The 16,370-nt window shown below is 40.1% G+C and overlaps 1 protein-coding gene and 1 long non-coding RNA gene across 2 annotated transcripts in view; one reads left to right on the top strand and one right to left on the bottom strand.

The window, feature by feature from the left end:
- Nucleotides 1-2,439, top strand: part of TRPC7 (transient receptor potential cation channel subfamily C member 7) — a 64,307-nt gene extending 61,868 nt beyond the window's left edge. Inside the window, exons 10-11 of the mRNA XM_026047564.1 lie at nt 1,474-1,549; nt 2,241-2,439. Of these exons, the coding sequence (XP_025903349.1) occupies nt 1,474-1,549; nt 2,241-2,383 (219 nt within the window). The 3' untranslated portion in view covers nt 2,384-2,439. The remainder of the gene's footprint in view (nt 1-1,473; nt 1,550-2,240) is intronic.
- Nucleotides 2,440-12,536: 10,097 nt separating this feature from the next.
- On the bottom strand, nt 12,537-16,242 carry LOC112954436. Its single transcript, XR_003250702.1, has 3 exons — nt 16,204-16,242; nt 13,296-13,548; nt 12,537-12,781 (listed from the first exon to the last, which is right to left on the bottom strand). It is a non-coding gene; the product is annotated as an uncharacterized LOC112954436 (long non-coding RNA).
- Between the last annotated feature and the right edge of the window lie 128 nt (nt 16,243-16,370).

Consider the following 16,370-nt stretch of genomic DNA (forward strand, 5'->3'; position numbering starts at 1 on the left):
TTTTACATTGCTACGGTTTATACCTAGATACTAAGAAAAGAAAAAAAGGTGGGAGTATTAATTCCTTAATTCATATTTCAAACTCTTTGCGGTATTTTTCAGTGAGGTTCAAAGCAGAGAGGTGATTGCTCAGTGAATAGGTAAGCCTGCACTGCAGAGAGGCTTTTCCTTTACCAATGGCCTCTTGGCCAAGGGCTGCATCCTTCTTGGCTGGGCACTTAACTTTCTTCTGTTTGCAGAAGATCTGGAAAGCCTTTGGGCACAAAAACATTGGTCAAACTTATCACTCTTTTAAAGAGAATAGGAGGAAACATGCCCTTTAATATTACCTCTTTCTGGAAGTGCTGGAGTCCAACAGGAAACAGGGCAAAAGGCTCCTGAATTACTCCCTTTCAAGAAACTGCCCCCAAGCAAGATCRTATGTCCTTCTGTATCAGCCTCAAGCCTTCCAAGGCAGACCTAAACTGATCAAACACTTGGATGACCAAGGAATTTATGTCTCAAAAATAGATATAGGTATATTTGTTTAGAAACATATATTGTATTTGAGAGCGCAATTACTTTTTCCCTTTATCACAGGCAAGGTGTTTTTCCCAATTTATGATATTCATTTTGGTACCAAAGTACTGGAAATGTCACAGGCCTCCAGKAATAATCCAGTGTGTAGCCCAAGAGGGCTTTTTTTCTCTTGTAGGTTATTTTTCTCTTGTCTTTATATAAGTTTAGTGTATTCATTTTTGAGACAATATCACATTGCAAGCCCACATCAATAATCATCTCTTCCATATATGCTGCTCTTGTCCCATTTTGTAATCATGTCCCATTTTGTAAGTCTACATGGTATTATTTTTCCCTGTGCAGGTCTCAAATTCTTCAGTTCTCTACATCACTTTTCACTCACTTAAGCCAAGTTCCTCACTTGAGTTCAAATGTTCTCATTTCTCTGTCCTTCATTGCATTTCATTTTTCTCCTAAGATACGAATTCCCAAAATAGTCATTCTGCTATCTTGTATCAATCAGATATTTAGTTCATCATCATGAGCAAGTTTGGTAAGATGATTAAGGAATTTCTTATTTCTTCCAGTAGATTCTTTGTTATGGATATATTGAAGAGAAACACACTTAATGAAGACTCTGGATCCTATTTCTTAGTTTGTCATTGGACAGTTGTGGTTTTGCCCCAGAGTTTGTGGGGCAAACTCTACATTCATATGCATCTCCGAATACCTGAAAGCTCCCTAGATGTAGGATCATTATGAAATGGCTGTCAATCAAGATAATATATTGTGACATAAAGTGCATTCTTTAAAGTATAAAATAAAAGGGAAGTCAACGGTACAATTCCATTCCCTCCTCTGAAGCCAGATTTCACCCAGAGGGATATTGGTTATTTGATTTGTTCATAGCTGGTCTAGAATTAAGGCAATGTGGATGAGCTCAGGTTTAGATAACAGTTTCTGTTCACTTTTCAGAAAATAATGAAGCGCCTGATTAAGCGGTATGTGCTGAAGGCTCAGGTGGACCGAGAAAACGATGAAGTCAATGAAGGCAAGTGGATTTTTACAATTTTCACAGATTATAACATGTAATGTTATTGGGTAGGTCCAAAATTATGCATGCTGGGATGGCCAAGGTTGGATGACATCCTCTGGAGAGAGACTGTTCAGGGTCACATGAAGGCGAGCAGTGATGACTCCAAGCTATCCTTAAGCTGTTGAAATTCTGTCACCATCACCTCCTTTTGTACATGTACTGTGTGATCTGTCTTTTTGAAGCCCATTTCTGCCCCATATTTCTAACCTTTCTCTACAGCACCTAAACTATTGCCAATATCTAGTCTTGTATTGGTGTAAGACAATTTCTAACTTATTGTCCTGCCTGTCTTGAGAACTTCTTTTAACTGAGAAAGAATATGCATGGCCCTCTTGCTACATAGGAATCATAAATAGATAGAAAACACCTTCTTCTAATGCCTCCTGGATGCTGCCCTCCTGGAAACGCCTTGTTTCTGTTGAGATCTATGTGTGGAGAGCGAAGAGACATGAGAAATAAGATCTTTCCAGRTATCATTAATATCGGTACCATTACCACAAACAGGATTTTTTACCAATAACCTGAATATTAACTCTACAAATGCTCTGCTACTATATGCAGCTTTACACACATCATGATCAAGCACACCTGAAGGGATGATTTGTTTGATGCAGCGTTACTAACAAGAATATTTTCTTCATTTTAGGAGAACTTAAAGAGATTAAGCAAGATATTTCCAGCCTCCGCTATGAACTCCTAGAGGAAAAGTCACAAGCTACTGGCGAGCTGGCAAGACTGATCCAGCAACTGAGCGACAAATTTGGGAAGAGCCTAAATAAGGACATTTGACAGCGAACAAAGAGAAAGACAAATGGTTTTATAAACATTATTTAGTCTCAACCAGCATCTTAGGAGGGCAAAACTATACAAAAGATGAGTACTGCACACTCAACTTTTGCTAGCTAGCAAGTATCAGTAGGAGCACTTTGCATTACTCCTGGATTTGGTGATTACCAGTTTAATCCTTTATGACATGGAAGTGACTTACTGGTAAAAATGTATGCTGTTTGACATCAGAAATAGATACACCACTTCCGAAAGATACTCACATCTGCCCTAGATAGGGAAGGCACCTCTAATCAAAGGCAAAAAAGTCAAATCTTCACCAATCGAGCTGTACCGAAGGCAAAACAACTGTGCGGATTTATATCAACTCAGACTGAGCTGATCAGAAGTGGGTGAAGTCTGAAGAAGAACTTTCTTTGAAAAGAAAATTCAAATTTTCTTTTCAGAAATATTCTTTGAAAAGAAATATTCTTTGAAAAGAAAATTTAAATTCCTCCAGAAATATTCTTTGAAAAGAAAATTTAAATTCCTCCTCCTAGGTGTGTGCTCCCTTTTTGTGTTTACATGGGCATCTGTGAAGCCAACTTCAAACAGCGCTGTGGTTAACAGGAAGCAAATGAGAAGTCATCTGCTGAGATGAGCAAGACCRTATGTCATATATTCGATTAGACTGGATGATACAGCTGGAGAAAATGAGCCATGCTTGCTGGGTAAAGGGTCTTTTCATCCCCCTGTTTGAATTTGCTAAAGAGATTCCCAGCCAAAACTTCCCATCTTTCTTTTCCAGCTGTATTACCTTCTAATAGATATGATCTCTTCATGCAGACTTGCTTCTCTTTATTCCTTAGATGACCCCAGCTTCAACACCCATATACTGAAATACTCCCAGTGATGCAAAAACTCCCTTCCCAAGAATATCCCTGCCAGAAACGTTATACATTGCGCTAACTTGGTCAGTTCAAGGAAGAGGAAGAATCCAGCAGCAACCGTGCTACTGAGCTCAGCTTTTGGATTCCAGTGATCCAGTAGCAAGACAGAGGATGAGACGCATCTCAAAGAACAGAGTCCAAGCGTTTCAAACCTTTAAATCAATGAGGAAAGTTCAATATTGACCAAAAAAAAGGAAAAATCATTAAAGAAATTGTCCTCTGTGTTCAGCTCTTAGAGAGGAACAGAAAGGAATTAAAACTGTTTTAAAGGCTGCAGTGATACAAGCACTCCAGTCTGTGCAAAACAACTGCAAACATGAATAGCTTGTCTTTTGTTTTGTTTTTAMTTTAACTACATGATTTTGACTATTTAAAGCACACCTTAATATTTGGGAACCACTGAACTATATTGTTTGTTTACAAGATACACCTATAAGATGACCATTGCATTTAGATATCAGCTAAGAGAAAGCAGCAGAACCAGAACGTGACCTGTGATCAGTTCTTAAGTGCCAGATGAGAACACAGATAGCCTAATAGAATAATAGTTATATTTGTAAAAAAATCAACAGAAAACTAAATAAAAAAGTGTACTGTACGTAGATCTGTTTAGAGAAAAAGCAAAATACTGTATTTTTACCTTTAATAAAATTATCTTGTATACTGTAATATTTTTACCTAAAAATGGGAAAAAATAAAATTACCTCATAATATTTTGTGGTACCCTGAGTAAAATATTTGCCTGATCTTTTGCATTTTCAGTACACGGATCTTTTGCCAGCTTTCTGTGATGTACAAGCAATGAAGTGAAGTATGAAGTAATTTTGCTATAGAGATTCTAAAGCCTGAAAGAGACAAAGGGCAAAAAATTAAAGTAAAATAAATTTAAAGACACTACAACTTGAAAATTATAGGTTATATGACCAGCAATAGTCAGCAAGAATTTCCTATTTCCAGTGTCTAATTTGAAATTATTGTGTCCTTATTAGTGCTTTTGCAAAATGATCTTATACCTAACTGAGACTAGAAATTCAGCTAAMCTGGCTTTGTACATGCATGCTTCTGGTGCTGAGTTTGTAGCCAAAAGTTAAATGAGAAATATTTTACAGTAAATTTAAAGGCTTTAGCTGAGGAAAAAGGTGAAACTGCTCTTCTCTCTGCATTACCCTGTCCAGAGAAGTGGTACTTGCTCCAGTGGAGCAGCCTTTCCCATAGCTGTTGTTTCCAAGAGCAGGAAATCTGCTGCCTTTGCATCATAGTGCTTATCATGCAATATAATGCTAAAACACTCAGGTGCCAATGTCTATCGGAGTGAAGTAATGTCTGCAAATGACAGACACTGTATGCTTTGGTTAAAAATTAACAGTTTGCAAGAATGATAACTAACTGGTCATCATTTTGGGTTATCTTCCTCTACGTAAACTAGAAAATGTTGCTGATTAATAGAAAATATTTGACTTTCACTGTGGAAAGAGTATGGAAAAATTGTCAAGTTTGTTCCTAGCAAGGAAAGGATTTGTAGCAGGGATCTATGTGTTTCATTACAGCTCTAAACCTGGCTCTCAATCAAAGCCATTGCGGTATTTTAAGATACTCTAGGAACGTAAGCAGAATTATTCTAGGTAGAATAAGTAATAATAATACCCATAATTTCCACTGCTGATGACATGATGCACCTAATTGCGTATGAAATGTAAGAACTACTACGATGCCCTTGGTTACATTTCATATATTTATATGCAACTCAACAGGCAGCCTGCTCTGAAGCCCAACAAGGTTCTCCTAATGCTGCATATTGCAGTCAATGCCTGCACAATTAGCACGAACCATGAACAGCTTTGCTGAATGCCCTGTACAGAGTCACACCTGTGTCTATCCAGCTGCCACCCACGCACTGAGTGTATAAATGCAGCAGTGCCGTCCTGCCCAGGAAGGCAGTTAACGTGATAATCTGCTTAGAGTAATTGGCTCTGAATGACTGCAGTATTTTGCCAGGAGTTCAGAAGGAGACTAAAAGAAACATGAAGAAAATATTGGTTTTTTTTTTTWAAAAAAGGAATTTCCCCACTCCCCACACATTTTTGCATTTGCAATCCATGAACTACCAAGACGTTGAAGCTCCTTGTATAAATATTTATGACAAGCAAAACTCCAGTTCATTAGAGCTTTTATTTTTTCTAATCTGGTCCCAGGAACATACACACACAGAAGCCTCACAGACCTTATTAATATTCCATCAGCAGAAACGATGTTAAATTTCTTGCATGGTTTATTCTCCAAGCTCTGTTTAGAAGAAATTAAAATTAAAAAGCTTCGCTGAAAGATCCCTGAGAGAATGGAGAGAAATTGAAAAACCAGAGCAGATGGGTCCCAGATGTAGAGTGTGCAGGTRACCCAAATACCATCTCCCACCCCTAGGGAGACACCACAGCAGGCCAGTGTCACACAGAGCCGTCTGCCAGTTAAATAGGGCTTACCTTTGACCTTAAAGTGAGAGAATTAATATTACTTCAACAATTTCATACGGCTAAGAGTATGAAGGCTTTCCCCATAGTGACTGTAGACACAGAGCTATGATGTTTTTCAGGAGATGTACTTGAAAGCGGTCAGAGAAAGATTAAACTAACTTGTTTTAGCCACATAAGGGTTAATATTCTTCCAAGAATTGTTCCTAACTCTTCCTTCAGGCCGGCAAACTAACAAGTAAAATGTAGAAGAGGTAAGGTCTTAACTAGCCCAATGTTGGTTCACTGACCCTCCTTATGATCGGTCATTTGTCCAAGCCTTGCAAAGATCAAACCATTTGGCTGCCACTAACAGAAATGGGACAAATAGCTCAAAGAATTAACATGCCCTTTTAAACTCTGCACTGCAAAGTTTTAAATCATAAACCTCTGCTGAGCAAAGGTGCAAATCCCAAAGGAGAGATGCTGCCCAAGGACMTCAAGTCATCATGGTACCGCTTCCAGCCACACCAGATGGGTCTTGCAGCCACATGGTAGCTCTGACTTCATGTCTGGATTGGTTTTGCCAATAACTTCACAGAGAAGTGCTGCTGTCCCCAATTCCCCACAAGATACCATTTTAAAGTAAATAAAAAGCAAGAATGGTGTCATGAATAATTGCTTAGAGGATTGCTTGAATYCCGATTAGAGCTTAGAGCACATTAAATTGTCACTGAGGCTTTATTTTCAATTAAGCTACTAGAGAAATGCACCTCCAGTGAACCAAAAGCMACTGACCTAATTTAAAGATATCCGAGATTAAGGAAGACTCACAAGGACAGCACGGAAGTCAGTCTATTACCCCGAACATCAGGAGACACGTTCAGCATAGACAGGGCTTCAAACTCATCCATCAGCTGGCAGCAAGTCCTTCACTTCCTTGACTTGTAGGCTGGACCAGGGCTGTGCTGGAGAAAGAGTTCTCAGGTGTGGTGGTCGGGGGAGCATCTCAGCAGCATCGCGGGATGGATTATGCCCACAGAGACCTCTGCTCATTTACACATCGTGAGGAGGAACCTGCAGCATTTTTTATAAAGGAAGGCACAGGTCAATCTATAGCCTGGGATTAAAAGGTTGCAAAAAATGGACAAAGGGCAAGCAGAAGAAACACCCATAGCTTACAGCAAGGGAATGGAGGCACAGAGAAATTCAGGGACTTGCCTTGAGGGAGTTGGAAGTCAGGGACCAAAGTCAGATCCTGGACTCTAAGTCCTACTTGGTGCTCTAGTCATTAGCTTCCCCATCTCCTGCTCCCTGTCCTTTGTCCTTGTGGGTCACATCCTCTGCTGAGAGGGATAAGATCTTACAATGCCCAGTGCAAACAGCACAGGAGTGACAGCAGGAGAGAAGAATCATTGCCTCAATTATCGTATATCATTTTGGGAGGTGATTCCTTAAATTGCTGGGAGGTTTTAATGGGTCCATATCAATACTGAGATAAATCTTGACTCTAGTTTAATTAAAATAAAGGCAAATGGTAAGGGAGATAATACCCAAAGGGAGAAAACAACTAAATTGATTTTGGAAATTCTCATGCCTGTAGTAGAAAGAAGTGCACTCCCATAGGTCATTTGAGGGAGATATTTAACACAAACCTGCAGTGTGATAAAGAGGATTTGGAAAGGCTTAAAAGGTTAATGAATAGCTAACAAACTTGTTAATATTTAACTAATATTTACTATAGCACTAACTAATATTTGATTCTCTTACTAATTATTAATTATTCTGCTGCAAGGGCTTAATTAGAGCTCACACAGCAGACTGGGCTGAGGGTTTCTGGCACTGAGCTGAATTTCCTGCTGTTGCAGCTGACCTTGGTTCTGGCTCTCCTCTGGCACTTAGGTCACTGGTGGGAGCAGTTTTAGGTCTGTGAATGACAACATAGCAGTGTAAGCTATATGTGAAAAACAMTATATATGAATATACATAAGGAAGAAGCAGAGATTTCCATTTAAGTTGTTTAAAGCCTACATAAGGAAACTTGAAGTACCTTGGGGTAGGTGAGGACGGTCAGGGTTATCTTGGACAGCAAAGAGGATGGCATAAATGCTTCAGAGCAAATTGCACGAAAGRGCAAACCAACAGCACCCCAGAGGAGACTTCATTCATCCTATGAAGAACCACGGTATGCACTTGCACGTAGACAAAACACTGCTTCTTTTTGTCACTCATACCTGAACCAGATGATAAAAGACCTTCAAAAAGCCACTCAAAAACACATGCTCTTCTTCCCTAGCAGACAGCACCTTGCAATTCTCAGCTCTGAATTTTGTGCCAGTCACATTTGAATGACTTTCATTCTGCTCTTTTCCTTTTTTTCCCTGAAGTCCAAGAGTGTCACTATGTCCACAGCGACATGGCTCTYGGGGCAATCAGTCTGTTGGACACAGGCACTCGGGCATGCCTGTCACCCCGGAGAGGCCACCAGCCTTGCTCCAAGGGCAGCCACTGAGTAGACCTAAGAGCAGCACTTCAGCAARCAGCATCCTGCTGGCTTTTCCAAAAAGCAGCATTACTGACATTAAAGTGTGATGGTGAGTGGATAGTAGATACCTTGCTAGAGGCAATAATTGCAGCAGAGCAGAGAGACAATTTGAGAGAGAGTTCTTATTAAATGCTCTCACCCCTGTGTGCTTAATAGGAGTGACTTCGTGTAGCAGAGCAGGTCTATATGTTAAACTTATGGTAGTTTCAGAGGAAACTTAACTTATGGTTAAGTTTCACAGGGAATAAAAGGAAAGAAGAAAGTAAACTTAAAAAAAAAAAAAAAAACAGAGCAGGTCTATATGTTAAACTTATGGTAGTTTCAGAGGAAACTTAACTTATGGTTAAGTTTCACAGGGAATAAAAGGAAAGAAGAAAGTAAACTTAAAAAAAAAAAAAAAAAAGGAAATAAAGTGCTTATTTTTCACACTTTCCATCATCACAGACCTAAGAGAAGAGGGGCTGTGCGCTTTTCCGTCCTTCGCAGGCAGAACCAGCAGGTTGTGCTCGAGAACCAGCAATCTGCTGCTCCCAGCTAAAACCGCAGCTACAGGGAAGGGGGAAGCAAAACTCTCTATAGGAACCTTCCTCCATAAGCCCCAGCCAACTTGTTTTAAACTTACAAGCAAAATCACATTTCTGGCTATTATCATCTCATAAAATAAGCAGAGTTTTCTTGATCCATCCTTTCGTATAACTACTAAAATATATCTAAATGTAAATGTACAACATATCTAGATGTGAGGTATATTCTGAACATGTACTATACAAATAGTATATAGTTGGTACCATAGGAAGCATTTTAAAATACCTGATTTAAAATACCTAACCAGTAGCTGTTCCCGCACAATTTCCTCTTTTGGACTTCTCTCAGCTTCCAGCTAGGAAATACTCTCCCATGCAGCCCTGGAATTTAGCCTCCACAGCTGGAAAAGGTAGATTTCATAGGCACAATATCTTCCTGCTTCAGTAATAACCCAAACTTCCAAAAGTACAATAGTTTATTGCTTGCTATCTTTCTTGCACAGATAAGTCAGAAATATTAACATTTTAACAGCTTAAACCAGTGAACTTCATGCTACCAGATGCAATTTAAGATTTGGGTTATAGCTAGAGCCCAGTGCAGCTCCCCTGCGCAGAATCCAGCATAACCTCATTAATGACATTTAGATCCTCRGTGATACAGAAACACATTGTCATTAATGAGAGAATCCTCTGAGGGTGGGATGAAAGACRGTAGTGATATGGATTTAATGGAATGACAAATCCACCCCACTTCCTTCAATTTTAATTGGAATTTCACTGTTAAAAAAAGCTGGGATTGCCAGGATGTGGAGCCAACCCTGCACGAAGGGTGACATACACGGAATAAACCACAGCCTGCATCTCATTTGGACACAGGATTGTAGTTTAGAAACATATTGTTAATATCTAAGTCAACCTTCCAAACCAACCAATTCTAACACGACACTTTTAGAAATACCACCCACGTTCTATAAAAATTCAGTTATGAGATGCAGCCCACGGGGATTAATGAGGGTTTGACTTTATTCCTCAAGAGATTCTAAGAGTTTTGTTTTTCCATTATACCACTATAATTTTCCTATATATGAAAGCTGCCTAGATAATTCCAGCCAAGTAAAGGGCTTGATTTCACAGCTAACACAAATGGACGAAATAAAAAATAATATAAAGCAACTGTCATTACTCAGGCTATATTTTAGCACAGATATTATTTGTGTAAATCAACACGTAGTAGACAAACCAGATTTCAGATCATTTTCTTGGCTGAAACTTCTGTGATTTCCAAGGAGGGCACTATAGGATATTCCATAGCCTCGCTAATACAAAGCCTTACCTCTGTAGTAATGCTGGGATAAGATGGTTTTCAGCAATATTATGGACTGCGGAGGTGGTCCCAGTTGCACAGACCTTGCAGCTCTTACCTCTCCATTCACGTAGTGAATGCGGTTGAAAACTGCCCAAGCCCTCCACTCTGTGCTCACCAGGACTTTCAGGATGAGGAATAAACAAACATATTAGCCTGTGCAGAGCTGGCTGGAATGCTAAATTCTAAATTCTAACCTCTAAATTCATATTATGTAGCCCTGGCAGCGCACTTGGATTTGATCTCCGTCTGCTAGTATCTCTTCTGCAAAGTTCTTTTGTTTGCAGATTGGAACTGGGCATCACAGGGGCTCAGGTGGGGATCCTGGTACTAGCAGAAAAGCAAGATAATCTTGTTCTCACCAACTCTAACAATTYTTTTCCTTTCCACCTCCTCTCAAAAAAGGAAAACAGAATGAGCAGGAGAGAGAACACTTAGCCAGTTAGCAAGGAATATTTCCTCCTAATTTTTGAGAGATTTGAGTGCCTATAAAACTGTAGGAGAAAAAAGACGCTCTTCCTCAGTAAACACAAGCTACATATTTTACACCCTTACATAACTCTCAGAAGTGACCCAAAGACTGTCAGTATGAGACGTCTAACACTTGTGATATTTCTGCCTCTGGGTGTGTATTGCTTTCAGTTGCATTATGCATAATTTAGCACATTTATATATGTTTCTTAGTTTATGCACTTCAAATATGCTTTACTCAGCCTAATGACTAGGTCTTCACTTACAGCCATCTGGATGATTTGTTTCATAAAGTGGTTTGGAAGAATGTGCTTTATTCATAATTGTTGTGTGGCCGACTGTAACGTGGCCTGCACTGGCCATCATCTGGTCAGCAGAATTACACTTACCAGTAATTTATCTATGTGAAGAGACAGGCACCTGTACAGGATAAGCTCAGGATGMCACCAACATAGGTCTGAGACTCCTAGTTACAAAGCTCTCCTTTGCTTTCCTCCACAGGAGAGAGCACCAWGCTCTGCTCAAGATAAATATGCTCCCACTGGGCAAAGAGGCCTCCACTGGTCTCTGGAGAGGCAAAAACCATGCCTAGCAGCCTCCTCTTCTTGGAAGAGGCTGTCGTGACTCCCAATCGTCTCCAAACGGCTCCAGGGAAGGGCTTTGCCTGCCCCAGCCTGCTCCTGCCCTACGGAGCGAAGCCTCCGCGCTGCTCATTTCCCCTCCGCGTCAGAAGCAAGGCTTCCTGTTTAGAAAACATTTCTGCCTATAATTTACAGCACAATGGGACGAACAGGACGATGCTTTGATCAAGCGTTCATTACATCTCCCCTGCTTTGAGGATAACTTTGCAGAGTGGCAGCATCTGTTTTAATCCCCAGGTGGTGCCAATAAATACAGGAACTGGCAGTTTTAACACAAAGCTGTCTGCAGCCGAATGCTCCTTTAATAGTTAATAATAGAACAAAGCTACAAAATACAGCCACGATCCCACTGCTGCAAACCGCCCATTAAAGCAACACAGGACATGAGTAAAGGACGGCTGCTCGCACCCTCAAAGCCAGTGAGTCATCTGGTGCCCTCCCACCAGCACRGAGGATTTCAGCTTTCATTTATTTCGCCAATACCTGTCAGAGCAAATATAGCAGTGCATTCTAACAGGGCATCAAAAATCATCACTGCTGGGGCCAGAATGGAAGCTTTTAAATTGACAGATTTCACAGCAGAGACTGCAAAACACTTCTGCAGATCTTTCAGCAGATTGCCATGCCAAAAAGTTGCTGCTTGAAATTTGGTCTGTGAAGGAATGGCTAGTGGAGAAAAATAAGCAAAGCCATCACCTATTATATTTCATATAGAAATATAGAAGAACATAACTGAAAACACGTAGCAAGAGAAATAATAGATTTGACTTGCTGACACAGATGAGTCTTCCTTCAACACAGATTACAGGTACCAGGAGGACACACCAGTTTCTTTCCCACTGTGTGTTCTTAATGAAAGAATCAGAAGTAAATGAATAGGGCTGATACTGCAAGTATAATTAAATAACTATGTGGATTACACTTGCATGGGAAACCAGTAATGATGGTATAGCAGTAATAGTGTAATACTATAAGCAAGGGTTTGTAAATGATCTGAGAAATGGGCATTATACCCCTAAGCTTGTCTTTTCCTAGAATTACCATTCCTTATAAAAAAAAAAAGAAAATTAGGAGGAAAAAAAAAAAAAAACCAAGCACTCCCTTTCCCTGAAGAGCAGAACATGTAAAGGAAATTCCCCTCCTTTGCTTTYCCAGTACCAAGTCTCTCCATGGACTTGGGCTTATATTAGTGGGTCACTAAGCCCTGCAAAACACAACGGTTGGCTCATGCGGCCATAGGAGTTATTAGCAGATTGACCTGGAAGATCCTTTGCCTTTGTGAAGGCAAAATGGAAAGAAGTGATCCTGACCCTGTGGAGGGCAGGAGTTCCCAACTCTTTTAATGGGAGGTTATCCTCTATATCCCTGCATGTCGGGAATGTTGAACYTGAATTCCTGCTGCATGAAGAGTTGTCCCTTTTGAATGCTGCTGTAGCTCCGGTACAGAGTCAGAAGAAGATATATCCAGCCTTGGCTCTACGACACTGTGAAACAAAGAAAACAAAGGAGAAAATAAACTTAAGTGATGTTATAAAAGAAAAACAAAACAAAACTCATATCATTGAAGATCTAGATTATTCTGTTATATATATATTGCTTCTGGTAGGAGCTGTTGGCATGGAGACTGAGGCAAAATGAAATACTACATAAATAAAATATTAATGATACAGGGGAAGCTGCCAGTGTTTCAAAGAGATGCTGAGCTGCCAACCAAGCTACAATTTGGAGATTATTGTACAAACAACAGGGAAAAGCAGCCAGATTAAAGCTATAAAGGGCATTGGGTAACTCTCCAAATCTGGTAGCATTTTCTGGCCTTTAAACAGATTCAGAGAAGTCTGAATTGGCAGAGGGATGAAGTCACGAACTTTCTAAAAATGTTTCTCCCATTTTTTTTACTTTCTTTTCCACACAGAAAGGAAAGAAAGCTGCCTGTATAACAAACAGGAGAGGCAAGCCATGAGTCTGCAGGACAGGACTTAGAAGTGGACAAGATACCTCACAGAACTTGCTGGAGAGCTGAATAATGCAGTCTTAGCTTCCACTTGGGTGGGAGCTTTGGATTTCCTTTGCAAGCAAATCAATACTCAAAGCAGRAGGAGACAGGACATTGCTGAGGTGAGGAGCCCAGAGCCAGGAACTGGAAATAGTTCTGATTTTAATAGAATGGTTGTAGACCRAGAGGTCCAGGTTCAGGTCCCTCCTGCAATGAAACTGGTTGTAGCAGGTTCATCTGAGTCAGAAACCAAGCCTAGAGGGGAGAAAAAGTCACACTAAGGCCTTCCCAACAATGGGAGAAAGATGACCATTACTCCATCCTAGTTTCCCATGCTCCAAGTAATCTGCTTTTTATAGTCCATCAACTTTTCCAGTAAAAATATTGCACATATTTGTGCATTTCCCATTTTATAAATCTTTTGAAAAGCTATTGTGTTTTTTAAAAAAATCCCTACAAGCCTTAATTCTGAATTCTCACAGTGAATTATATTTGAAATCACACACTTTGAAAACATGTAAAGTATATCACCAAAGTGCACCTCAAAGTTTACCCTACATTGTTATAATAGCCTCAATGGATTTTCCTCATTGACCATGGAGCCAGAATTTCATCCCAAAATAGCACATTCTCTATTCACTAATGTTTAAAAGAATGGGGCTTAAGTCTTCTTACTCTCATCTCTCTATTCTTTGTGAGGCTTTGTGATCCACATGCCTTGTTCCACATCCTGTTACACATTCCCCAAAGTATATAAACAACATTAAAAAAAAAATAAATTCTCTGAAACCGGATAACTTGCCATTTACATATATCATAAATATTATTCCTAAGGAGAGTGGCCTAGAAGAGAAGGCTGGGTGACTTGGGGAATAACATAAAGTCTATCTGAACTAAATATTTGAAAGAAAGCTGGACATGAAAGATATGATTCATAATATCAGTTCTAATTCAAAAGCCCTGTTGTCTCCAGCACGTAAGATAGTTCCAAGCAATTGTTATTTTTGATGCAGAACTTATGCCRTTTCTTACTGAATGCTCTGTGCATCCCAGAACAAGAAGACAAAGGCTGCTGGACAAGGAGATTATGATGGAGGACAATGAAAACCCAAACATAATCACTGGAGATTTGTGTGCTGTCATTATCTCGCTATTCACAAGCAACTGGAGACAACTGAGAGCTGCACATCYTCGAGAGCCACGGGGCAATGCACTCAAAGGCCTTTCTCTGCATGCAGGTGCAGATAAATAGGGTGTGCATGTGCAGATGAGCCCACAGGCTCACATTTGGGCAAAATTGGCCACATTACTCTTTTGCATAACTGTATCTGAAATGTTTTAAGTACATGTAGATGGGCATGAGCTTATGGTAGAAGACTTACACAGGAAGAGGCAGTACCAGCAAAAATATAGAGAGAATACAATGGAACAAACTCAGCTCATGTCTCTATTAGGTATTCAATAATGAAGGCTAATGTTTGGGCTGGTCCTTAGCTGTATCAGTTTAAGATACGCTATCTAGAAAGCTGCATGAGGTGCTTATTGACTCATGGGGATGTGGGGAAATACTGGAGAATGGTGTGGAAGTGCTCATTAAAGTGTTTAGCACATGCACCTATTGTGCTTGTTTTCCTTCTATTGTCTGGTGGAGAAGCTCAGAGGCTGGGGTGTTCTCAGAAAGAGGATGTCGTAAGTCAAGATCAAAAAGGTGTTCCTGGGAAGTGGATGCTGAATTTATAAACAGAAGCACTCCCAGGCAGGGGCCAAACAGCCCCTTGGCCCAGTTCATGTCACTTCTGCACCTTCCACCCTTTCCCACCGTACCTGCTGCGCTTGGGTTTGGGAAAGGGCTTTGCTTCACCAGTAATTCAGTGTTCAGTAATGCTGAGCAACTCTTGCTACATAGCTGCTCATTATAGCTCCTCTCTAAGGGCAATAAATACTAGATGGAAAGTCTTTATTCAGAAATAACTACTCTACTTGAATGGGGACCAGGTCCACCACCCACCTCCCCGGTTTCTCAGTGTAGCTTAAGCCCCAAAGCCCCTTGAGCAACTTGGGGTTGGTGACTTGAGCAGTCCCTTCACCAACTTAGGGTCTCCTCTCCTCCTTGGTCCTTTCTGCAGCTCTGTAGAGCTCAGACTAGTTTCACAACCATTAATGATGAAGCTTTGTCTTCCCCTAATACAGCAGCACAAATTACAGCCAAAGCAGGGGTAAGCATATAATTGAATTTCTGCCATATTACCCACCATTTACACTGGCTTGATAGCAGCTGGAAGAGGAGAGATGGTACCCCATGAGAAAAAGCTATTCAACCCAAAATTTCTTAGGCAGCAGAGTGAGTTTGTATTAGATCAGTGTTGCACACCCTGCAGTGCCCTAAACCAAGATWTATTGCAGCATCAAACCAAGAACTCAGGCTGGTTCCCCCAAAGCTGTCTTTTTAAAACAGTTTAGACCTTCCCAGGTAAGTGGGCTGGAGCCACTGAGGGTGCTTGCCCTGTTGTTGTCTTTTAATGAATCTTAGAAGAGGGCTATTAGCAAGTGCCTCATTCCTCAGCTTTACTATCCAAGCAGAAATGATACTTGTTTTTATCTCATATAATTCTCACTAAAATTGAAGTAGCTTAGCTTGCCAGTGGATACAGCCAGGACTTCTTTAAAAATAGACAAGTCAGGAATAGATAAGTCAGTTGTTTTCTTTACAAATTTTGTACCAAGTATCAAATAATGAATCCATCATTTGCAGTGGCCACAACAATTTAAAGAATTTAGATGTTTTTCAAGAAGATAAGGTAAAAGTCTAGCTACCACTCATCCTACTCTTCTATTAAATCTACTAGATCTTCTACTAGTATCTAAAAGATACTCCTCTAGGTAAAATGCACTTCTCCCCAAGAGACTTACCTGGAGAAATCTAGGAAGTTCTTTAAAGAAGTTATTCCTAAAAAAAAAGGGGGAAAAGAAAGAAAATAAATTAAAAAACACACAAACAATGGAAAACCTTTCATGCCTAATGACTCTTGTAGTAAGCAAGCAATGTGAGCCAGAAGAATCATCCAGATGTATCCAAA

Source organism: Nothoprocta perdicaria, unplaced genomic scaffold (assembly GCF_003342845.1).
Source record: "Nothoprocta perdicaria isolate Ctin4 unplaced genomic scaffold, notPer1 scaffold_5, whole genome shotgun sequence".
NCBI classification, from domain to species: Eukaryota; Metazoa; Chordata; class Aves; order Tinamiformes; family Tinamidae; genus Nothoprocta; species Nothoprocta perdicaria.